Source organism: Crotalus tigris, unplaced genomic scaffold (assembly GCF_016545835.1).
Source record: "Crotalus tigris isolate CLP2741 ecotype Arizona unplaced genomic scaffold, ASM1654583v1 scf7180000024341.3516292, whole genome shotgun sequence".
Classification (NCBI taxonomy): Eukaryota; Metazoa; Chordata; class Lepidosauria; order Squamata; family Viperidae; genus Crotalus; species Crotalus tigris.
The window spans coordinates 559,763-584,775 of record NW_024100511.1 but is presented as its reverse complement, the minus strand read 5'-3'; the positions used below and the strand labels follow the sequence as shown (position 1 = coordinate 584,775).

At 38.3% G+C, this 25,013-nt stretch overlaps 1 protein-coding gene across 14 annotated transcripts in view; it reads left to right on the top strand.

Moving 5' to 3' along the window:
* TAPT1 (transmembrane anterior posterior transformation 1) overlaps positions 1–23,669 on the top strand; it is a 155,053-nt gene extending 131,384 nt beyond the window's left edge. For 13 of the 14 annotated variants that reach the window (XM_039326535.1, XM_039326533.1, XM_039326528.1 and 10 more), the window contains 6 exons: positions 7,032–7,141; positions 13,523–13,582; positions 15,368–15,436; positions 15,777–15,853; positions 18,959–19,119; positions 21,412–23,669. In XM_039326535.1, the coding sequence (XP_039182469.1) occupies positions 7,032–7,141; positions 13,523–13,582; positions 15,368–15,436; positions 15,777–15,853; positions 18,959–19,119; positions 21,412–21,641 (707 nt within the window). In that variant the 3' untranslated portion in view covers positions 21,642–23,669. The remainder of the gene's footprint in view (positions 1–7,031; positions 7,142–13,522; positions 13,583–15,367; positions 15,437–15,776; positions 15,854–18,958; positions 19,120–21,411) is intronic. The other variant, XM_039326537.1, reaches the window with a different exon arrangement.
* The last annotated feature ends 1,344 nt before the right edge of the window (positions 23,670–25,013 follow it).

Sequence of the window (25,013 nt, the reverse complement as noted above, 5' to 3'; positions counted from 1 at the left end):
TTTTGTCCAATATCTCTTTACTTTAATACATGTCCACCATACATGATAATAAGTACCTGATTTGTGATTACATTTCCAACATCTATCTGACATATTTTTATTTTTAAACATTTTTGCTAATCTTGCTGGTGGCAAGTGTCATCTATAAAATATATAAGTTTTCTTTATAAGAGGTTGGCATTGTCAGTATATAATTTCTTTCCCACAAGCTTTGCCATTTTTCTAAATCTATATTGTATCCAAAATTCTTTGCCCATGTGATCATTGTTTCTTTTACTTATTCATCTTCCATTTTCAAATTCAATAAAAACTTACACATTTTTTAAATTAGTTTTTCATCAGACGTTAATAATATCTGATCAAACAAGATCTACTCTCTGTATAATCCATACAATTTAACATCTTTATCATATCTCACTTGCATTTGTAAATATGACCACCATGATAGATTCAACACCCTGATTTTCCATCTCTTGTTTAGATTTTAAATTCCCTTCAGAATTTAGAATATCTTTATATGTCCATATTTTCTCAAGACTGACTAAATTTGGATGTACAAATGCTTCCATTGTTGAAAGCCATCCTAGAATTTTCAAGTATATTTTACATTTTATTTTTTCCCATGTTAGTAATAATGCATTTCTAATATAGGTTTTGGAAGTATTTATGTATTTTATTTTTTCCATACCATAAAAAAGCATGCCAACCAATCTTTTATTTCTAAGAAATTATCCATTCTTTTCCCATGTTAATACTGATGCTTGATAATATAAAACCCACTCTGGTAAGCAACACCTCCATTTCCCTTAGCTTTTTGTAACATTTTCAATTTAATTCTAGCTTTCTTTTCTTGCCAAATAAATTTTAAAATTAGGGAATTTAAGTCTTCAAATAATTTTTTTCTCCAGTTTTATAGGTATCTTTTGAAATAAAAACAGTATTTTTGGTAATATATTCATTTTCACTGTACCAATTCTTCCTAATATCGACAATTGCAGGTTTTTCCACTTTTCCAAGTCAAGTTTTATTTGGTTCAGTAATTTTATATAGTTATCTTCTTTTATTGTTGAAAGTCTTGCTGTCAAATATATTCCCAAGTATTTAACTTTTTAAACTATTTGTAATTCTATTTTTTCTGACATTTTTTTTGTTTATCTGACATTTTTATTTTGTTTAAGATTTTTAACTATCACTTTGGTTTTTTTCTTTGTTTATGTTCAGTACTGCTATCTCTCCAAACTGTTCTATCTTTTCCAATAATTTAGGAATCATCTCTAAAGTTTCCTCTAAGACAGGGGTGTCAAACTCAATTTCATTGAGGGCTGCATCAGCATTGCGGTTGCCCTCGGGGGGCCGGGTGGGTGTGGCCAGGGTGGGTGAGGCCTACTGGGTGGGCGTGGATGGGGTGGGTGTGGTCTATTGTATGGGCATGGCCAACTCTACATCGTTCACGTCAAGGGGGCCTGTGGGGGCCTGGGCAGGAGTGGGACAGATCTGAGGGTCTCTGGCAGAAGAGGGTGGGACCAGGGCAAGTGCCAAAGCATGGTCCACTGGAGGAGCCTCATGGTTCCTCTCAGGCCATGCGGGGGGGCTGGATGGTGGTACTGGCTGCCCGGAGCCCTGGAAGCAGATGTCAAACACCCAGCCTGGCCCTCGAGCACTTGCAGCACCAAGTCCAGCCCCACTTCCCCAAGGGGGCACCCAGCTGCACTTACCTCCTCCTCAAGGCTGCTGCTGCTCTGCTTGCTCTCCTTAGCTAGGTTGCTCATGATGGGTACGAGGGCAAAGTCAGAGGGAGGCCCATTCCATCTCCATGGGAGGACACCTGGCTTTGGATCCAAAGCTTCCTTAGCAATAGGATGGGAGACCCCCAGGATAGGCCAGGAGGAGGGGGCAAGGGGATGGTAAAAGGGCAGCAGAGCAGGACTAAGGCTGGACTTCCCTTAGACCCTTCCTCTCCTTCTTTCCTTTCTTACAGAGGTGGTGGGAAAATATTTGAGATTAGGGAGGGAGAAATGCAGCTGGGGAGGTGTCACCCTTTGTGAGGAATGAAGAAATGCACCATCGCCTGGAAGTGGCCAGCACATGGCCCTCATCTACATCGCATATCTGGCTTGGTGGGCTCCGGGGGAGGGGATGCCATGAGCAGCGTGAGAGTCAACGTTACCTGTGCAATGCCGCCCAGCTCCCAGCCTGCCCGATTTCAGCAGGCAGCGAGGCGCTCTCCTCACAGCACCGAGAGGTTGAGCTTTGCACCTTGCTGTCTGCTGAAACTGGGCAGGCTGGGGGCTAGGCAGCATTGCACTTCTCATCAGTTTCATATCACCTGGCTCAGCCTCTCAGTGCTGTGAGAAGAGCGCTCCGCTACCTGCCGAAACTCCTCCACCCGAGCCCATCAAGCCGGATATGTGAAGTAGGCAAGGGCCATTTTCTGGCTACTTCCAGGCGATGGTGCATTTCTTCATTCCTCACAAAGGGTGACACCTCCCCAGCATGCACCTAGGGGGCGGGCCGATGCGGCAGGGACTGGTTCCTAGCTGTTTCCAGACGGCCCTGTGGAGCTGAGACTGCATGCGTTTCAGCATAGATGGCCATTACAAACTGTACATTGGCTCCCAGCTGACCTGGGCCAGGGCCAAGGCAGCAAGGGCCATTCCCTCACTGTTTCCAGGGTAGCTTCGCGGGCCACATGAAACCACTTTGCGGGCCGCATCTGGCCCCCGGGCCTTGTGTTTGACATGTCTGCTCTATGATAAATACCAAGTCATCTGCAAATGCTTGCAATTTATAAGTTTCACCTTTTATTTCCAGTCTTTTAATTTCTGGATCTTCTCTAATATTTCTATTTAAAACTTCCAAAGTTAAAATAAAAAACAGTGGAGATAGTGGACATCCTTGTCTTGTGCCTTTTCTTATGTCGAAATTCTCTGTACAGTCTCCATTTACAATAACTTTTGCTGTTTGTTTATGATATATTGTTTTAGGCATATTTATAAAAATTTGTCCAAAGTCCATTGTTTTTAGTTGTTGAATGATAAATTGCCAGAAAATATTATCAAATAACTTTTGGCCATCTAGAAATGCTAATGCCAATTGTTTCCCTGGATGCATTTCATAATATTCCAATATGTCCATTAAAATCTTATTTTTTATTTGTCTCTTTGGTAGAAATTCATTTTGATCTGGATGTATAAATTCAGTCAGAAATCTTTTCAGTCTCAGGTATTATTGAAATAAAGATTTTATAGTCCACATTTAGTAATGATATTGATCTGTAATTTTTTATCTGGGTGAAATCTGAGTCCTCTTTTGGTATCAAAGTAATATTTGCTTCTGTCCATGTGTTTGGGAGTTTAGCCTCCAATAAAAGTTCATCACACACATCTTTAAACGGTGCACTTAGTGTATCTTGTAGACATTTATACAACTCTGCTGGGAGCCCATCTGGTCTTTTTTCATTTTTTTTTGTCTTTTTATTGCTTCTATCAGTTCCATCATTATTATTTTCTCATTTAACATGATTTTAAAATTTTCTGGAATTTTTGGTAAGTTACTTTTTCCATATATTTTTAAATTGTAAACAGCCCTTTTTATCTACTAAATTGTTTATCAATTTTTTCTCCTTCTGTTTTTTAAGTTTATAAGCTAACCATTTTCCTGGTTTATTTGCATTTTCAAAAAAATTCTGCTTTGCCCTTTTGATTTGCCGTGCCCATTTTTCTGATTCTATTAAATTTAATTTATGTTTTATTATTTCCATTTGTCTTTTCAATATTTTCTTTTGTGGATTTATTTGTAGTTCTAATTCTAATTTTTTAGATTTTTCTTTTAACAACTGACATTGTTGTCTCTTTTCTTTGTTTTTTTCACCTCAAAAATATTCTTTGGCTGTATCCCGTACATTTTGTAATGTTGTATCTTCTTTTTTATTTTCTTTGAAGAAAATATCTATTTCTTTTGTTACTAATTCTATAAATTCTTTCTTTTTTAAATATAGATTGGTTCAAAGTCCATCTTAATTTTTTTTTGCATTCCTTTCCACATCATTTTTAAAGGATTATGATCTGCCCAAGTGCCTAATTCTATCTCAATTTCCTGCATATTAGTTCTTAATTCAGGAGTCATCCAAATCATGTCAATTATGGACCAAGATTTATCACTGTTCAAATAAAATGTATATTGTAGTTTTCCTGGATTCTCTCCAAGTATCTTGTACACCAATTTCCTCTATCATGTTAAAAAAAGTTTAGGTAATCTTTTTCTTCCTTGTTTTCCTGTTTTGCTAATTTTATAATCTAATATCCCATCTACTATTGCATTAAAATCCCCTACTAGACAAATGTTTTGATATTCCATTTCTGCTATTTTTCTATGAAGATTTTGATAAAATTCTTCTTGTTTATTGTTTGGTGCATATTGTTGTTAACTGAGAAGTCGTGTCCGACCCATCGCGACCCCATGGACAACGTTCCTCCAGGTCTTCCTGTCCTCTACCATCTTCTGGAGTCCATTTAAATTCATACCTACTGCTTCAGTGACTCCATCCAGCCATCTCATTCTCTGTCGTCCCCTTCTTCTATTGCCCTCAATCTTTCCCAGCATTAGGCTCTTCTCCAGTTAATCCTTCATACTCATTAGGTGGCCAAAGTACTTGAGTTTCAACTTCAGGATCTGGCCTTCTAAAAAGCAGTTGGGGTTGATCTCTTCTAGGACTGACCGGTTTGAACGCCTTGCAGTCCAATATATTGCATATATTACTACCAAAAGTATCTGTTTTTGATTTAAAAACATTTCTACCATCACAATTCTTCCTTCTTCATCTGAATAAATCATTTTAGAATCTATTGTCTCTTTGACATATACAGCTACTCCTCTTTTTTTGTTGCACTGATGCATAGTATAGTTTTCCAATTTTATAGCATTGTTTTTTAAATGTGTCTCTTGCAGACAAATTATATCAATATTTAATTTCTGCAATTTTTTAAAAATTCTTTTCCTTTTTGATTGAGAATTCAATCCATTTATATTCACTGAAAAAAATCCATTTTTCTTCTCCATTTTATTTACTTATATTTAAGTCTTGTCGATCTCATAATCCTCTGTTCTCTTGCCATTCCCTCCCCCTCTTGATCTGACTTCTCTTCTATTTGTGTAGTTATTTCCTCTGTTATTTCTTCTATCTGTTTCTGGCCTTTTCTATCCTCTTGTTGGTGTTGTACTCTTTCATCCAGAACTGCTCTGTTTCTTTCGTCGAAGTCTTCTGCCTCCCAAGATTCTGGAATCTTAGATAGTGTACAGCTTTCTCCATTTCCAAGGCTGCAATTGCTCCTTCTAAGCTTTGATTTGCTTGTTCTAGCCTTTCATTTTCTTCCATTATTGCCTCCATTTTTCCATCAGTTTCTTCTGATTTTTCTTTCATTTTCTGAATTTTTGTTCATTTTTAGCAATCATTTTTTGATGGCATCAAATTGTGTTTTTATATCTAGCATTTGCTCATTTAGCTTATCTAAGTTGTTTTTTGTCTCTTCATGATTGTTCTGCATTGTTTCTTGAATTAACTATAGTGTGGCTTGCATCTCTTTTTGAAAGCTGTTTGTCTTTTCTCGTTGTAACATTGTTTCAATAAATCCCTGACTTGCTGGACTATATGTTCCAGAAGAAGGTGCAGAAGAGGTTTTTTTCGTGAGATTTGGTGGACTCATTTTTCAGTTGAACAGGTTTTGTAAATCCACAAAGAGAAAAGGAAAAAGAAAAAGAAGCCAACCTTAGCCTTAGGCTATAATCCAAACATGAAAAAAGCCAACTGCTTTAAGCTAATCCAAATGTTCTCATTAGTTCAAAAATATAAAAAACCCTCTATTTCTAAAATAGTTTCTATTATAGTTATATCCAGGGTCAAAAAATATGATTGTAAAAAGTCTTTTCTAGTATAAAGTCACATACAATTCTTTTTGTTTACAACAGGTGTTAGTCCAAGGTCCGTAACTTCTCCAATTCTTTTTGTATTGTTATAGTATCTCTTCTCACCACTAGATGTCCTTATTAACTGTAATGTCTATATTCAGGTTTAAAAAAGTTTTTTAAAAAAAATGATTTCACAAAAAATAAATATTATTTTCCCACATCATAATGGTTAGCAAAATTTTCTTTAAATCAGTCCCAGTTTCATTTTTGTATATTCTTTTGTATTTCTTAATTTCGTTCCCCCATTTAAATTTTTTTGCCGCTTTTAACTTCCTTCTTCCTAGGGTCTTTGCTTTGGAAATTATCCAATCTGGGGATTTATATTTCTAAAACCACAGGGAAGAGAAATTTAAAAAACAGTCTCACCCAGATCTCAGCACATTGTTGACAATCAGCTGTGTGGTGGCATGCCGTGGCATGCCGCAGTTCTTCGCTTTTTTCCTGGTTGTCTATGACTTGGGCTGCCTTTGCACTTGCCGGCAGCCTTTCTCCTGTCTGTTTGAAGAGGTTCCTTGGTTCGTTTGGGCTGACCACTGTCAGCTTCAAGCTCCTAAGGCTTCCCTTCCTCTTTGTTGCCTCTCAAGGGCAACTTTCCAACCCCTTGGGGTTTCCAGACGGAGCAAAATTGGACTAGGAAACCAGAGGCCCAATTTCTTTCGCCCATCTCGTCATGACACCAAACCGGAAATCTGGAAATGCATGGCACATTTTGTTACAAGGACAACATTGCTACTTTAGAGGAGATAAGATTTGCAGAGCCTATTTTGTATTTAATTGAGAAATCAATGGCTCCTTTGATCTTATGATACTATCTTTATAAAACTCCAAAAACCCAAGGTATTCCCAAGCCCTGGGAAGAGAAGATTGACCACTTGTAATGACTCTGTACTGAAAGAGAAGTGCTTTACCTGCAGAATTTCTTTTCTGAGAATTTAAAATATAATGTGAAGGATTTTATTTTGCATATATTGAGGGGAATGCAAAATAAAACATTCCATTTATGTTTAGGTCATTTATTTTGGTTCCATACCCAGTTTATTCCTGTGAATTCCTTCCTTCTTTTACAGATCATCTGTGGGTATTGTTCCCTGATGTCTGTATGGTGATTGCATCAGAGGTTGCTGTTGATATTGTGAAACATGCTTTCATAACCAAATTCAATGACATCACAGCTGATGTAAGTATATAATTAAACATCTATGGAGATTCTCAGTCATCCAGGTCATAGTCCTAAAGATGCTTTTTCACGAGGCAACTGGATTTTCTTGTTTTTCTTTTTCTTTGAAGATATTTCGCTTCTCATCCAAAAAGCTTCTTCAGCACTATAATTAAACATTTCCAAATGATTGGACTAAATCTGCTCTAGGTTTTGTAGATGAAATGAGGGAAACATTTCCTTCCCTTTCTCACCTGTGCATGGATCACTCCCATTGATTAAAAATAGCTAAATATACCATATTTCTTTTTTAAATGGAATTAGACCTTACAAAATTAATTAATTATTAAACTTAGATTGGGACTATTCCTAAAGGCAGGCTCCCTATGTTGAGTTCTTCCCACCATCTTTGTACTATAGAGCAGTGTTTTCAAGAGCAGTGCTGGCTGGGAAAATCTTGGAGCTGAAGTTGCCAAGGTTGAGAAACACTAGCATATTTAAAACTTAAAAACTAACTTGTAAACTTTCTGATAGTTTAGGTTGGGGATATAAAAAGACAATGGTGATTATGTCACAGCATGGAAAAATAATCCAAGCTGATTATGGGGGAGAGAGTATAACAATTGCTTGTTCCTTCTGCTCAGATTTACAGCTAAACTGTAACTTTTTTTGTCACCTTTTCTTCTAATGATGGCAGCCTCACTAAGCACGCTTACTGGAACAATTAGTAGCTTCATTCACTTATCTCTTGGTTCTGTCCTTGAGCAAGATTTTAACAGAGAACTCTATCTACATAATATTAACGTTTCTATAATCTTGCATAATGAGGCCATTGCCTGATTTTTATATATAATACAGGTAGTCCTAAGAAAACAGGTCACCACATAACACCAATTTTATGACCTTTTTTGCAGTCATTATGTGATGGTGCAAATGGCCATAATTGCTAACCCAAGATACAATCATGCAACCCAGGGGGGTGGGGGAGGATGTTGGAATTTTGAATCTGGATCATAAGTAGCCCTCGGGAATACCGTTGCAACTTTGAATAGAGAACTACTGTACTTTTTTTTAATTGATGGTTCTTTATCCATTTTAAAAAGCACATGTCTATTGTTACAATACTGAAGTATAAAGGAAATAGGAAAAGGAAATGTTGAAGCACAAAAATGAAAAAGCAAGATGACGCTGTATTTTAATTTATAAAAACCTAGTGAAAATGAGAAAAAAAAATAGTTATCCACCTCTTCCTTTTTATTTTTATCTCTAAGCTTGAACCACAGTTTAGATACTTAATAATTGTTGGTTTCTATTTGAGTCCTAAAAACATATATCTAAATTTGCCTTGCTATGTAATATATTGTATATAAGGAAAAGATTTCTGCTTGAATTTAGTTTAATTTCCATGATGGGTGTATATTGTCAATTTTGGCATTGCAGTTTATTGTCCCATTTTAGTTTCCCTGTGTAATAATGTACTCAATGTATCTCTTTTCTGGTGTTGTGCTAGGTTTATTCTTGCTGCAATAAATGTGTATTGTAATATTTACTAAATCCTTAGTTTTGGCCTTTATTATAGATAGGTCAAAACTGAATTATAGATACAGGAATTTTCTCTAATCTTTTAAATTACCGCTCTAGGCAGGATTGAAACCTCCAGTTTACGTATGGGTTCCATTTTAGGAGCCATGCCAATTCCAATATGAGGGGTCTCTCCATGCCTAATGCCACAATAAAGCTTAGGATTTCTTATGAGGTCCCATTCTCATCTCTATCAGTTCAGTGACAAATGTCATCCCCCGTCCCCCTGTTACTGGCCTCCAGCTGGCAGAAAGTCACAAGTACTTTAAGTTCCCTGAGTTGCAGATCCGCTTTCTTGACTAAGGCAGAACTGACCAGGCATCTGGTGCAGCCCGAGTCCAGGAAGGCAACCAGGTTCTCCCTATGCCCCAAGAAAGCATCTGTGAGGACCTCCTCAATTAAGTCTCCCAAGAAAGCAGAACTCTTGAAACTTGCATTGTCTCAACAGGAACTTTTATTGGAAAGTATTGACAGCAGGATAGTAAGGCAGGATCTGAGGATTTCCTGCACAAAATGTTAGATTAAAAAAACCCTTTCAAACCCTACCCCAACTGTCCATCTGGCTGGTTCAAACAGAGCCAATCCATAGGTGTCAAATTGTGAGAAAGAATTGATAAGGCGCCGTTCTCAAGGCTGAAAGGTTTCTCTGTGGCTTCTTCCCTCCACCTGGAAATAAGACAAATGGCCAGAGGCTCATTCCAGTCTCACCCCAAAAAAGATACTTCAAAGAGAATAGAACAAAGCAAAGGAAATACACTGCAGAATACCCATAGGTCCCCCTCCCCCCCATTAGAATGGCAGAACCCAAAAAATGAAATGAAAGGATAGGAAAGAAAGGAAAAATGCATAGGGGTTCTGACAGCACTATCAGTTCAGTAGAGAAAGTCATGGGTATCACAAGGTGATTTACCAAGAGGTTATCATCCATGTCATTGTCATATCCTGCCAGGCTCCTAATTGATGTTGTCAGAGTTCTAACACCACTGGCAGGTAATGGGGTGAACTCATCAACCTACAGTCCTTCTAGGGTTCTCAGGGTTGCTTTTCCCATTTTCTTTGAGAGCCCCTCTTTTCTGCATTTGAAGCATCTGATGGAGTGGCAGTGTGGGCTTGGGTCCAGTCCACCTGGCTTCGGGGTCTCTCTTCTCTACTGGGAGGGACCATTACCACCCAAAGTTGGGGCAATTGCGGGATCAGGCTAGGTCAATTTCAACTTCTTAAGCTAAGAAGGTGCGTGGAGTGTCCCTGGAGATGTGTTATAGAAGTTGTCATTCAGCCCATCTTGGAAACACTTTATCAGCATGTCTTGTGGCCAGTGGGTTAGTCTGCGTGCCAGGCTATGGAATTCTTGGGTATAGGCAGCCATGGGTCGCCAACTTTGGTTTATCATTTTGATTCTTGTCCTGACCTTCCAGTCTGTGAGGGGATCTTCAAATCTCTTCTGGAGGGTTGTTATGAACTAATTGAGGTTGCACAGCTCTGGAGCATCATTGTTGTGCAAGACAACCATCCATTCCGTGGCACTCCCCTCCAGTGCTAGGATCACACTTCTTACCTTGATCTCTTTGGTCGGTAGGTTGGCCCCATAGGCCTGCATGTAGGTCCACACTTGGATTAGGAAGAATGCCAACTGCTTTGGGTCTCAGCTGAATCTCACCCCCAAGCCGGTGATCTGTGCTCTCTCTTCCTTGGTGGGCTGCCCAGGCAGATGGCAGTGGCTGGGCCATTGGACATGGGGCTGGAGCTGGTTCCAGGGGAGCGGGTGCTGTGGTGGGTGCAGCTGCACCATCGTCTGCCTGGCCGTTTACTGGTTGAGCAGTTGATGGTGCCATTTGAGCTAGAGCTTCACACACCCGAGAAGTTGTCAAAGGCATCCTTCAGGAATTCAATGGCCTGTTCGACAAGCACACCATTGTGGTCTGGTTCATCCCTACCCTGAGTGAAGGTTCCTCCTAATCATCCTTCTTTCTGACCCCCAAGTGACCATCGGGCTTTCACCTGGTTGTTGCAGCCCTCTGCCCCCCTAGCCACTCGTGATAGTCTCTGTTTTGGTCCATCGGCTGCCAGCAGAGCTATCAGCAGAGTCGGGGGAGGGGGAGCCTGTGTCAACTTCTAAGCCTTTGGAAGGCTCTGATGAAGAAGCAGAATCAGAGGCAGATGCAGAGCCAGGGCTGTCTGTCTGTACCCAAGTGGATAGGCAGCTGTCTTCGGGGCCTGAGATGAGTGGGGGGAGGACTAGATGGAGCCTGTCCTAGATGCACGTATGCGTAAAAAGGAAAGCAATAGAAGACAATAAGCCGGCTCTCAGGGAAAAGTAGACGCTAGCCAGCCCCTCCCTGGCTGGGAAATAAATAGTAGGGGTTTGGGAGTGGTCTGTTGTTGCAGACAACCATTCGTTTTCCAGGGTACATTAATCAAGTCGGATTCCTTTATCAGAACCAGGTTTGTCAGGACTACTTGCTCTGTATTTGAGGTGCCAACTGAGTCTCCCTGCTGGGAACTAATAGGTAGTGAATTTGCCTCAGCCAGTGTGAACAGGGACTGTTTCTGCTTGGCTTAATCCTTGAAAGACTTTCTATCTGGAAGTCTCAAGTGAATAGAGACTGTTCTTGCCCTTTGTCAGAAGGGTAAAAGACTTTCCTTTGTGACTACTTCTTTTTTGTTTCATCTACCCAACCTGAACAAAGATTGTTTCTGCCCTGTTTTAATAACTAACACTGGGTCAGAACAGTCTCCTCTGCTTAGTGGCTATGGCGCAGTCTCCCACTAAACTTCCATCTCCTCCTGATCGCTCTTTTGAGGAGATCTCATGCATGGTCCCCACAGTAGAGGCATGTCTCAGGTTGACCGAAATTGCAGATCTAGCTTAATATCAGACCTGCCCCAACTTAGTCATTTAAGAAAGAAAGACTCTTGACTCCATTTGGTTGAAGTGATAGATTCTTTTACTAATGTCAAGAAGTTGCAGCAAAAGTAAAGCTAGATCTGAGTATTCCCGTGCAAAGGTTACATTTCCCCCCTTTCCCTGACCAGTTCAACAGTGTCCAATAGTATTCCATTTTGATGTTTTGGGAATTGCTTTGATGCTTGGTGCCTCTCAATGTAGTTTTGCATTCCGTTCCCAGGCCAGGTGTCCTTGGTGGCTGGCTTATTCTGGTTTAATACCACTGGTTCTTATCAGCTTGTCTCCTTCCCCATTTGTTTTCCCCTTCACAGCCCAGCTTAGTTTCCCCAAATTTCTTCCCCTCCCCTTTTTCTATTTATGGCAGGATGCCAGCTGAAGCTGAAGATAGCAGACCTGACAATCTGACCATAAAGTTTCTTATAAGAGCCTTTGTATTATTATCATTTTCCTACTGGGATATATTTAAAATGTTCCTAAATTAAGTGTACCAGCAATGAATTACCACCGTACTTTCAGAGTAGCGGGGTATGGCTCCTCTGTCTTTAACTACAAAATGAGGTTCTGTTAACACAAATATTATCCAACTTACTTTCATTTTTAAGACTATATTTAATTGCAACAGCTTTCAAATAAACAAGAAAAAAAGTGATTTTCTTTTTCATTGTGTTTGTATGCCCTGGGGAATGCAGGCTCACATTCAGGATGAGTTGTTGCTGCTTTCAGTGATATAATAAAGGAAATTAACAAATTCCCTAAAAGCATTTAATACATTTACATAATAATTCACATAATTATGTAGCATCTTTTTAAAATGTGGATGGCTTAATTTCCCCTCCCCCCCGAAAGTTTTGAAAGCCATACTATTCCAGATCCCCAGGATTTTTGATAGTGAATCTGAATTGGGTTTAGTAATAAAACAGAATCTCATTAGAGCCTTATTTAAAAACTTGCACTATAGTCCTTCCTAGGTTTTAATCCCATTTTTCCTATTTTGATATAATCTTTTGATACAATTTCTATACTTTAATTTCAGTAATGACTTCGAAGCCTCTAAAACATTAGAGTCTGTCTGTACCTGATAGGCTGGAGGAAAAGGTCTCTCTTAGCTGTTCACTGAAAGAGGGGGACAGAATGGTTATTCCTCTCTTTTCATCAAATCACCCAGCTCAATTGTCCTCTGTGTAGAAAGAGAAGATAAGGAAATTCTCATTAACAATATCCTTCTGAGTGTTATTAGGGGCATGTCAAACCCAAAAAGGGGTTTTGACCCCTGCCTGGAGCCCACAAACTTGGTTCTTACACATCTCTTGGTTCCTTGGAGTGGATGATCTAGACGCTTCCTCATCTTCTATCCTCTTTTTGAATCTGTGACAATTTGCCACAGCCAACTCGCCATCACCAACTCACCACAGGACAACTTGCCATAGGACAACACATTGTGGGACAAAAGTTACACTAATATCAAAGAAATTATGGAAAAGAATTATTAAAGAAAGGATAAGAATAGAGTGAAATGTAAATGGTAAAAATTAAAATAATTTTAATTTGTTTTAATAATTAAATAGAATTGTTCAGTTGTCCCCCAGTGAATTGGATATGGCAAGTTGTCTCACAGCGAGTTGGCCATGGCGAGATGGCTGTGGCGAGTTGTCCCATTCCCCTCCTTTTAAGGATACAAACATATACCTCACTTATTATCCCTAGTCCAACTGAAGCAACCAAATGGTTTTATTTTCATCTGACTTAGTATTTTGATTTCTGCACATGTTGTCCCTGGCTATATGAATATTCAAAAGCAAACAGACCAAAAGATTTTCATATGCACATTTATCTATCTTTTCTCTCTAATAATAAGTGTCTGCTGCTAATCTGTCAAATGGTTAACCAAACATTTGCATATGTTATCCTGTCCCCAGGTTTACAGTGAATACAAAGCAAGCCTTGCCTTTGACTTTGTTAGCAGTCGGCAGAAAAATGTAAGTGTTGGATTGAAGTTTATACATCCGAGCTTGTACATCCTGTTTTTATTCAGACAGTGCACATTTAGTTAGATTTGCTTGCAATTTAATTTTACACTAGGAAGAAACTGAGAAGCATTGCAATTGGAGAGCTCACCATATGCAATTTGGATTTCTGTGTGAAGTTGAACTTCCAAAGACATCCCTGTGGCTACAAGCACATACATTAATTTCCAGTATTCCTAGGAAATGCCTTTCACTTGCACTATTTATGTCATAATGAACTATGAATAAAATATTTGGGAAAAAATTAAATCTAGTTTTAAAACTGTTCTATTCTATACCTGTTAATTTGTATGGTCCCAGGGCCTTCCATTAAGATAATTTAGGACTGTCAGAAAACTCTCCTAATGACAAAATAGACATATTTTGTCACTTTTGTGGCAACAGTTATGGAAATAGATTGTCATTTACTTCTTCCAGTATTAACTTCAACTGCTCAGGATACGGAATGGGATCTTTAGGCTCCCACCCTTGGCCATGCCTCCTTGAGCCTCCCACTTCCTCCCGTTTACCTCCAGTGTTCCTCCTTGGTTGGCCTGTCCCCACCCATTCTCCCTGGCCAATGGGCCCCTTGCCCTCTGCCTCGTACCCTTCAGCCTGGCCCATTCCCCGAAATCCCCTTTGTCCTGGACCTTTGGCCACATGGGACAGTTAGCCACCAACCAATTGGATGGGTGGCAGGCAGTAGCCATGTTGCTTTCAGTAGGGCAGCGTGTGATGGGCGATTGCAGGGGTTGTGTTGTGGGGCAGTAGGTGAACGATAGGGCTGGCGCAACTTCTCTGATTGCGGGGGAAGCGGAGAAGCCTGGTGTGGGGCAGGAAGCAGGCAAAGAGCACTGGCACTGCTTCGCTGATGACGGGGGGGGGGAATCTCCCTACTTTAGTCACACTCACATACTTAGGTAATGCTATGTAAACATTGCATTGTTTTAACACACTTAGGCACATACATGTCCCCCTCCCACAAACACACAATTTTCATTCTTTGTCTGGAATGCAACTGGCCACAATACCCATCGGGGCTGGCTTTTCCACCCTCTCCAAACTTTTTTGCTTGTTGCCCTCTCTGCCCGGAGCCTCTAGCAGTTTAAAAAAAAAAAGCCTAGAGAGCACCGGCTTCCTTTTTTTCTTCACCCTCCCCTCCATTGCCTCTGCTCCTGGACTCTGGCCTCACACCAAACAGGGAGTTGGCCTGCTGCCCCACACCAGGCTTCCCCCCTCCTTCCTGCCCCACACTAGGCTTCCCCCCTGCAATTGGAGAAGCCGTGCCAGTGCTGTTTGTCTCCTTCCTGCCCCAGGCCAGGCTCTCCAGGCCGAAGGGCACGAGGCAGAGGGCAAGGGGCCCATTGGCCAGTCAAGGAGGAATGCTGGAAGCAAATGGGCAGAGGTGGGAGGCTTAAGGAGAAGGAGGCATGGCCAAGATTGGGAGTTGGAAGGATCCTAGACCCTCAGAGTGGCCTGCAGGTTTATTGCTTCCTGATGCTCTCCCATTAAAGTACCCATCAAAGTACTAACCCCATCAGATTTCCTTGTTTTTTTCAGCCAAGTTCTGATTCTGAACCACTAATATCTGGCAGTCTCTTGATCAGTTGTGAACTGACTTTTAATTCCCTTTGTGAGTGTGATTTTAAAGTAAATCTATTTGCAATATGTAAACATACTTAGACTTCTGAGACTTCTTAGTACTTCAATGTTTTGCCTGTTCTAGTGCTTTTTTGATAGTCTGCTTTCTACCTCCAGGCATATACAGATTACAGTGACTCTGTTTCCAGGAGAATGGGCTTTATTCCACTCCCACTGGCTGTTTTAGTAAGTCATATCTTTTTTTACATAGTAGTTAGTGAAAATTACCCCAGAAGATGAAATAATATTTTCCTGAGCATATTAGTTAATTAAAATAAAATAATATTGACTCATGATTTGTAGACTTGATGAACAAGATTAAGTTAAACTGAGATGGCCCTCTGCACTGGGTTGGAATGTGTGTTATTGTAATTGAAATAAACTTGTATGCAGCTGCTATCTGTTAAAATAATTTAAGATAGGATATCTTAAATATTACATCATATTTAAAGTAACTTAAATAATTTGAATTACACACTCATCCCTTTTCAGAAATAATTTTAATCCCTGTTATTTTTCTTTCTAGCTCATTAGAGTTGTTACAAGTTCTGTAAAAGTCCAAGGGGTCTTGTCCTATTCCTGTGTAATTCTTTTCTGTTGTGGGTAAGTGCAAATCAAATAATTGTGTAAAGCTTTTCTGTAGGAAAATCGGAATACCAAAAATCAACATGTGAAAGTTCTTACAATGAAGTTCCATTTTGCTATTAAGAATATCAACACATTGACAGACTTAATTCTATTTTTTCCATATAAGCCATCTCACATTTTTACGTTTCTTAAGTAATGGATATAAGAGTAAAAAGAAAGGGGAAAAAAAGAAGAATGAAAAAGAAATTAAAAAAATAAAAAAGAAGAGAAGAAAGCAGTAATAACAGAACATAAGAAATAACATAGTACTTAGAATATATATCCATCCTAAATTAATAGTATTTTATTTTCTCAAATTTCTTATTCTTTTTAATCATAGTTAAGAATATATTTAATCTTTAGACATTCTATTCAATAGATCTAGTCATCTAATCCCTTAACTCTAATTCAAAGCATACATACACACACACACACACACACACACACACACACACACACACATATATATGTATGTATGTATGTTTTCTGAGGTTTTCGCAGGTGTTTGTATGTAGGTCTTTGGTTATTCGGGTTTTCTCCTGTGTAAAATTGGAAGTGTCTTGAAGCACGAAGCTGAAAACACCAGCCTGAAGATGACGAATGGGACTTCGCCGAAACATTGCCAAGACACTTCCAATTTTACGCGGGAGAAAACCCGAATAACCAAAGACATACATACATACATACATACATACATACATACATACATACATACATATACTTTTCTTGAATTCAGTCACATTTAAGTATCTAAAACATTTCATTCCTCTTAGAGTGGTGTGTTTCAAATTTTTTCTATTTCTTTAACCATATTGGAGATAAGTTGATTTATACTTTCAAAGTTATTTTGTATTTCTTTGTGGTTTGAGATCATTGTCCTTTGAATGGATTGCAGCATATCATATATTTCCTCTTGTAAAACATCCATTGTTTCTGTAAATAACACTTTATCTAAGCAGCTGTGTTTACTGAAACTTTGAAGGCCATAGAGGTTTTATAGTTTTTATAGTCCTCATCCACCAGTAGGTGTCAGCGTTGGATCATTTTTCAGTTCTTTCTAATCTTTTTCCTCCTTAAAGAGTTAGATTTGTGCTTCCAATAGCCAAAAGGGAGGGGAATCCCTCCCTTTTTTCATTCTCGGAGGTATTGTTGCTTCTTGGGAGTTCTTTTTTTCAGGAAAATAAGTAGGATAGAGAAAATTAGTTCTTATTTCAAACACACTGTTTACAATCAGCTTAAATAGAGCTTATATGGAAAAAAATAGAATTAAGTCTGTCAATGTAAATGTAACTAATCACTGAGAAAACTTTTACCAGTAAAAATATTTAGAATTTGGTGGGAGAAATAAACTAAAATAAGGATGGTAACTGGATCGATGATAAGGCAATCCAAATGACTGAAAAGAAAAGAAATGAAATGTATTAATATGATGATTATTTTTTAGGACTATTGGAAAAAATATAAACTAAATTGTCATTTATTAAAACAATAAGAATTGTATTAACTCAATGTTTGCAAAAAAGGATGTTTCGGGGAAAGAGGAAATCAACCAAAATTAATATATGGAATACAGACTATAGAAATCAATTATTAAGGAATGCTTTTACAAATGTAACCCAGACAACACACTGTTTACCAATTATTGAGTGACTTATGCTTGTGTAAAAAATTAATAAAAAATATAATACAAAAAAAAGAATATATCAACACAACAGAGTTGGTAATGGAATATTAAGTACAAAGATTTAAGCTTTTACTATATAAATAAAATGTTTAGAACTAGGAGATTTCTTAATCATGACAGTTATTGCTTAACCCCACCGGTTAAATATCCTTTTGTCCCATTTAGCTTTTTAGAAAATATTTTTAATTAACTAAATACAATATGTGATGGAAAAGAATACACAAAATTAGAAGAAACAAAAGGAAATAAAAGCATACATGATATATACTTCAAGATATATACTTGTAGAAATACACATATTAATAAACTGATTCCATGATATATTACAGTCATCCATGATCTATAATAATCAATTCTGCAAACAGTTCAATATTTGAAGCCACACGTTTGTTTCCAGGTTTGGACAATAAGTCTTTACCTAATATGTTCATTTTCTCTTTCCAAAAGTTAACTCTCACATTAAAACATGCTTCCTATCTATCTATCTATCTATCTATCTATCTATCTGTCTGTCTGTCTGTCTGTCTGTCTGTCTGTCTGTCTGTCTATTTGATTGATTTGATTTATGTGCCGCCCATCTCATCTAGAGGTAACTTTTGCTAAAAGGTTAAATTTTTGAAGAGAGTAAAAATGCATTTCACAGAATTATTACCCACCATAATCCTTATTTTGGAAGCAAATCCTGCTATTTTTAATGGAATTAATTTTCCACTAAGTGCACTTGGTATCATAACTTGGTATCAATGTTCAATTCATGATTTAGTAAATATTTCCTATTTCAGTAGGAAATTTCATGCTGAATAATAATGGAAATTCATAAAATATTTTACCAGATTACTACATTCTTATCCAGCTGGCTTGTACATGGAAGGCACAAACCTCTCTATTCTTGGGTGTGGAAATACAGGAAACGGTGTGAGAGTGTGTGTTTGCCTGCACTGCTGCCCCTGACACACTCAATATTGCAGGTTGTTGGTGTTAGAGTACAGTGGTAATATGCTGCAGAATAATTATTTGGGAGGCCTCCTTGAAGTTGGACCTAGTAGCATCTGTCCCATCGTCCTTAAGAATAGCAGAGCTAGGTGGTTGTTCTTCATCTGCCTCAGCCAGCTTTTTGCAAAAAAACCAGGACCAGGTGTCCACACAGCCTGGTCAAGGCAGGGAAATTCATCTGAAGGCCCTTCTTGGAGGCGCATCAAGTTCTTTACCAAATTGAATCCAGGCTCCCTGACACAAATCTAATATCTTTGCCCTATATTTCTAGTTGATGCACAGCAGGGTTGATCAGATTAAAACAGTGTGTATCTGTTGTTCTAATAGACAATTTGAGGAAGCCTCTGAAGGAGGCGAAATTGTTCAGGCCACGATAGCTAATCCTGTGTGCTTATTGTTCTCAGTTTAATATCACTTAAGGTACTCAACAGCATTGTATTGCTGGGAAAGTCCTGCCACTATGTCAAAGAAGCAAACATGGAGGAGAAGTTGTTCAACCCACCTCCTTTCAGCACCCCAGGAAAATCTGTTGGCAAACCACAGTACAAGTACAAGTCTCCTCAAGGTTAGTGAAATCTCAAAATGTTGGCTCCAGTATTAAGCACAGGCATTTTATTGACTTAGTATAAAGTGATTCGTAGCATCTAAGGAGCTAGATCTTCATAATTCTGAATAAAACCAGCTTTGGACATTTTCTCCTTCAGAAGAATTTTGCAGGGTTTGAAGTGCGTATGAATCCCCAGCAGACCTTTTATTGCTTCAGAGTCTTCAGACCACCCTCCAATGGTAGAGCCAATGTTTATGGCCTATGCGTGCACACTCATACATGGTATGATTTCAAGGACAAATGGGGTATCTAAAGCTTGCATCTCTTCTGAGTTCCTCCCCAAATACCAGTTTTTCCTGTTGTCTGGGAGTTGTAACAATTCAGCAAAACTTGATAATGGGCCTCAAATGCTACCATTGGATCCTTCCTCAAAAATTAATAATTTGGCTCTGTTTGGTTTAATATCATTTTGACATTTTGCTACCACTAGAAAACCAAAATAAAGTCTGTTCTCCCAGAATTGATGCAATAATTGATGGCAACATTTTGCTCTCTGAGAAACTTATCCTTCTACATAGAAGTAAAAAGAGCAATCTTGGTAGTCAGACTATCTTTATGTAGGCTCATTGAGTACAAACGGTGGCTAATTTTGTGTTTCTACTGTAGGAAGTATAGATTGGTACAAAGGAGAATAGAAGTTTGATCCAAACTCTGAGTACAGGGACTCCACATGGAGTATTTCAACTGCCTTGCATTAATATTTCAAAACATATCAAGTGTACCACCATAGAGAATAGCAATAACACATATCTTCCTTGCTTGCTTTTCACACAGGCATGCAAGAAAGTAGGGCGATAGTTTACATGGCCCTGTTACAGAAAAATTGGCCAAGGGAACAATTTATAAGAACAAGATTAAAAACCCATTAAAATCCCATAGTAAAACAATAAAAGCACACTCTGTGCCTTTTTCCATCTTGCTTTTATACAAGCAGTCCTAAAACTGAGCCCATTTAAAGAAACCAGCACAGCAATGCATTCTCTTCAAAACCATCCATGAACATCACAGCGGCCAGTATTAAAATGCCCTTCTCTGGCAGTTGCATTAAGTTTTCTTCTTCATAAGGCACACTTTTGCATTTTCAAAGCTTAATGAAACAAAAAAAAATTGCCATCAGCATTCTAAAATTTCCAGGCATAATATTCAGGATGCAATTCAAAATTATAACTTTCCTGTGGCACATTTTTAACATGAGTGTAGAGCTTACCTGCCAAAAAAGCAACAATCATTTTCTGAGACCCAACATGATTTTCTGTCCCAAACATAAATATTTGTGTGTTGTTTCTTTCCCCTTCCTCTCTTCATTGGCTCTAACCAATGGCAATTGTATCTGCTATTTAATTTGCTAATTTGCTCTTTCAATTTTCTCTGCAGGAATAGCTTACATAACTAAATAGATAAATAATGGATCTAGGAAACAAATAAAAAAAGCAAGCTGCAAGAACAATGTCATTTAAATAATCTCATTTGTCCCAAGATTAGAGTAAAAAGTGGTACCCCATCTAGTTTGGGTAAAAAACAACCCTTTCCTTCCATTTATTCCATCTCTGATTAGGAAGCTTCCTATTTGATTAAAGAGCACCAGCTTCAAGAAGATGTAATTCTTTAATATGATCTTTAAAGCTTTTCCAAGTTAAGTGTTCATAATTACATGCTATAATTATGTAGGTCCCTTGTCGAATGAAGATGTGTTTTATGCTGTCCTATTATGATAATGGAGGCAAAACTTCATCTTGCATTTTTGTGTAATGAGTTGTTCTACGTACTAAGGATACTCAAACCATATTCAAGATTTCATGTTGTGAGTGCCTATACTTCTTCAAGCTTTCTTATTTATTGACTGAAAGGTCCTATATGAAAATGGTATCATATGTCATCAAAGAACCCAAAACATCAGACTTAGTGTGGAACACTATCATTAACAAACCAAAGAAAATATATGACTGGATTCTTGAAAATCCAAACAAAGTAGTTTGAGTTGTCTTGTGTCTTCCGCCAAACAAAGTGCTACATTATATTGTTGCAGCAAACCCAGTGAAAAGTGTGATGGCACCTTTGTATCTGATGAAGAAGTCTGCAATCCATTCGTTAATCTTGAAAATAGCATAAGGGTTTTTGTTGTTCTTTGGACCCCCTTGTTCCTCCCCTTTGAAATATATTTTATTGGTAGGCACTGCACTAGAGTCTTTAAGTGGGTGATTACAGTGATCTAAAGACAACAAAATGAGTTTGTGCTTGTATTTCACACAGGACTTTCCACTGAGGAAGGCTTCTCTGCTTCAGTGACCAGTCAGCCTGTGCAACCAAAGGAAAATGTAGCCCCCCAACTTGTGACAAGTGCCTCTGACCAGTTTCTGACCACTCCCGACGGAGATGAGAAAGAGATATGTCAAGACAGTGCAGAATCCAAATTCAGATCTACAAAGAAAGATTTATTGGAGATAGACAGGTTTACCATTTGTGGAAATCGAATTGACTAGCAGTCTCTGAGTGGAAGACTGAGCAATAGGAGCAGAAATGGCTGCCAGTGACAGACAGATGCCAAATAGGCATACCAATATTTATTTAAAACTTAAATTATTAATAGCCAATCTATTTACAGGGTGTAAGCTTGGATCAAAAATGGATCAAGACTCAGCTTTGTAACCTTGGTATTTCGAAAAATGATTTTTTTTTTTTTTTTAAGAAACCACCAACAGTTGGACAGAGTTACAGTGTTGCTTTTCTGGAAAGAATGTGTGAGCTACTTTAAACCCCTTTTCCTGTATGAATCTGTTTCCTTGACATGCTTTTTTTTGCCCAACCATAGAGAATTTTGAAAAGTTCTTGAGAAGCACTTCTCTCCCCCCCCCCTGCTTTTATAAGCAGATCTCTCCCTCAATTAAAAATTTCTCTTGCCATTTTCCTTAGATTTACAGGAAAACAAATAATCAGGATAAAATTACCCTCAGGAGATGGCTCAAAATGCATTTCAGCTACCCAAAATGGACCATCCTTAAAATTTTACCACTCGTTTTTGTCATAAATCTTAAGCTTTTAAACCAGAAATTGATCATAACAAGGAAAGAGTTGAATGTTTGAAAGAACAAGAGGTCAGGAGCTTATCTTTGCTCTTTGGCATTTTAAACATCAAGGTAGACATCATTATGCTTCAGTTCTAGCTGCTAGCCTATTCAGTATGCAATAATTTTCTCAGCATTGTATATCAAATAGCTGAAGAATTTGTGGGGTTTGGGGTTTTTTGTTTTGCTTTGGCTGGGAAATTTGCATGTCGCCAAAATGACAGAATGAAATAGATTTTCCTGAAACGCTTTTATGAAATGCTTGGTTTTGAAATACAAAGCAGCTTCACTTGATACGTATAAAGGAGCATACAGAAGATTAAAACAAGAATTATGGTTCTTTTTAGCTCAACATATTTAAGAGCAGATCTATACTCAAGGTGCTCCATTCTTCTCTATCCTCAATGCCTAAGGAACACAATGCAATATCAAGTGTCTTTTTTAATAAAAAGCAAAATTGTGTGTATTGAATAATAAGTAAATCTTTGGCAACTTATTTAGCTCTTGCAGAGTGGCCAAAACAAATGTTTTTAAATGCTAATGTTTGAACTCTAGAATACATTTATTATATCCCCAGAGTTGAGAGGATGAACTCGTGGGAATGGTATCCTGACAAGCAGGTTTCAAGAAAGAAGGCAGTATGGATAGTCAAGTGTTTCTAATAATTTTCTCCCCATGCTGCCACCCTTCTTGACCAGCTTCTCAACTTAAGAGAACCTTGTGGGAGAAATAGAAAGCTTGACGTTGAAGTTTACAAGATGATTAATTTCATAGACATATTGCTTCTGGCAAATTTGATTCATTAAAATTCAATTCAGAACATTTGTTAAATCTTGTAATTTGATTTTGTTTAAATGTAGCTGAAAGGAAGCTTGGAATGACCTTTTCCTTGTAAAATAATTATGTATGGATTTTATAAGTGCATCTTGTGTGTCAAAATAAAAACTCAATTTTGTAGTCTTTGTTTGCAAAAGAAAACAACAACCACATATTCAAGACTCCCAGCTTTTTTGCTAGAAGGAATTTGAAGGATGTGGAAGCAAATGGAGCTCTACTACAGATACATCCATCCTCAAGTATTTTATGCACACATAGGAGAGATTATTCTCCAGCAAGAGCCCTAAAGATTGGTGAGGTGCCCATGTTTGTGTGGAAGATGCTGTTGGCAATTCATGCATATGTGACTACAAAGAGGACCTATGAGTCCTCTTGTGCTGTTGGAGCTCTATATTTCTTGGCTGGAATCCTGGTTAAGGCCTTCTTGGTTTTATCATTCGCTAAAATTCCATTGGCATCAGTCTATGACTCTATGTTGACAAAATAAGCTGTTTTTACCATTTCAAGGGAATTTTCTTTGCTCCAAGAAAGCAAAAATTGATCTGAATATCTGTGAAACTAGACATAATTTCAACTAAAAAAACCCCTAAAATAAAAAAAACAATTCATTAGGATATCCTGGTTTTTATTTTTCTATTTTGTATTCTTTTGATGATAGGATTTCGATCACACTTAGCAGAATTGGTCCATTACCACTGTCTATAATTTTTATGCAGCATATATCTCATTAAACACAAATCAAATTTTAATAATTTAATATCCTGCATTAATTAACTCAATGTAAGTACCACTCAAGTCCAAACATATTCTGGGCAGTGTACTATAAACAAAATAGAAATACAATACGAATAAAAGAAAAGAATAAAGAACAAAAACAGATTTAGCTAACAGTGGCCCTGCCCCCAAATGTATCCAATGTATCCTGGCCACTCTAACTGAAGGTTTGAGACAACACTAGGACTGTAAGGCTTTCCAGAATGCCAACAGGGTAGGAGCAACACAGATTGCTGAGGAATGCCTGTTCTGTATAACAGAGAGAGATGCCAAAAGTTGGTACTGTTTATTTGAAGGAATCTGGAGGACACTAATTCTGATCGCTTGTACTGGCTGGCAAAATCTGCAGGAGGTAGGCAATCTTTCAACCATGCCATGCACGGCTTTATAGGTCATAACCAGCATCGAATTATATCCAGAAGTACACTAGCAACCCATGCAGCTCACAAAGTAAGGATGTCACGTGGGCATAGCAAGTCATGCTTCATTCTGAACTAGTTGAAGCTTCTCAAGGGCAGCCCATATAGAACATATAATAGTCAAACTGTGAGGTGAAAGCATGAGTGAAAGGTACTCTCAAACCAAGAAAGGGCACAATTGGGTTTCTTGATAAGTTGTGCAAAGGCCTTTATAGCCACAACTGCCATCTGCTTCTCAAGCAGGAACTGTGAGCTAAGGAAGGACCCCAGATTATGCACTACTCAGAAATGCAGAAGTGCTATCCTATTCAAGGTTGAAGGTGCAATATGCCCAGTTCTACTGTAGGTACCCTGGTATCACATTTGGTAGGATTAAGTTGGGGGCAGTTCCTTCCCATCCTGCTTCACAGTCTCCAAGCATTAGGATAGAACCTTAACATCCTTACTTGAGTAACCTGGGATCAACAGATAAAATCCTGGACTCTAGACTTGTGAGTGACACATGTTCAGTGGCATTCCCCCCCCCCCCCCCGCAAGAAGAAGTCTGGGAGTGACCATTCCTCAGTCCACACAGCTTGAATTAATCAGTGGGAAGAGGAGAACCAATGAATCCTAACTGCTGAAAGTCATCCAAACAATGACCTGTAGTATGGTGACCAAAATTGGTTGCAGTATTCCAGGTGTGGTCTTACTAGGGTTTTATAAAGTGTTACTAATACTTTGTGTGATCTTGATTCCATGCCTCTGTTTATACAGCTCA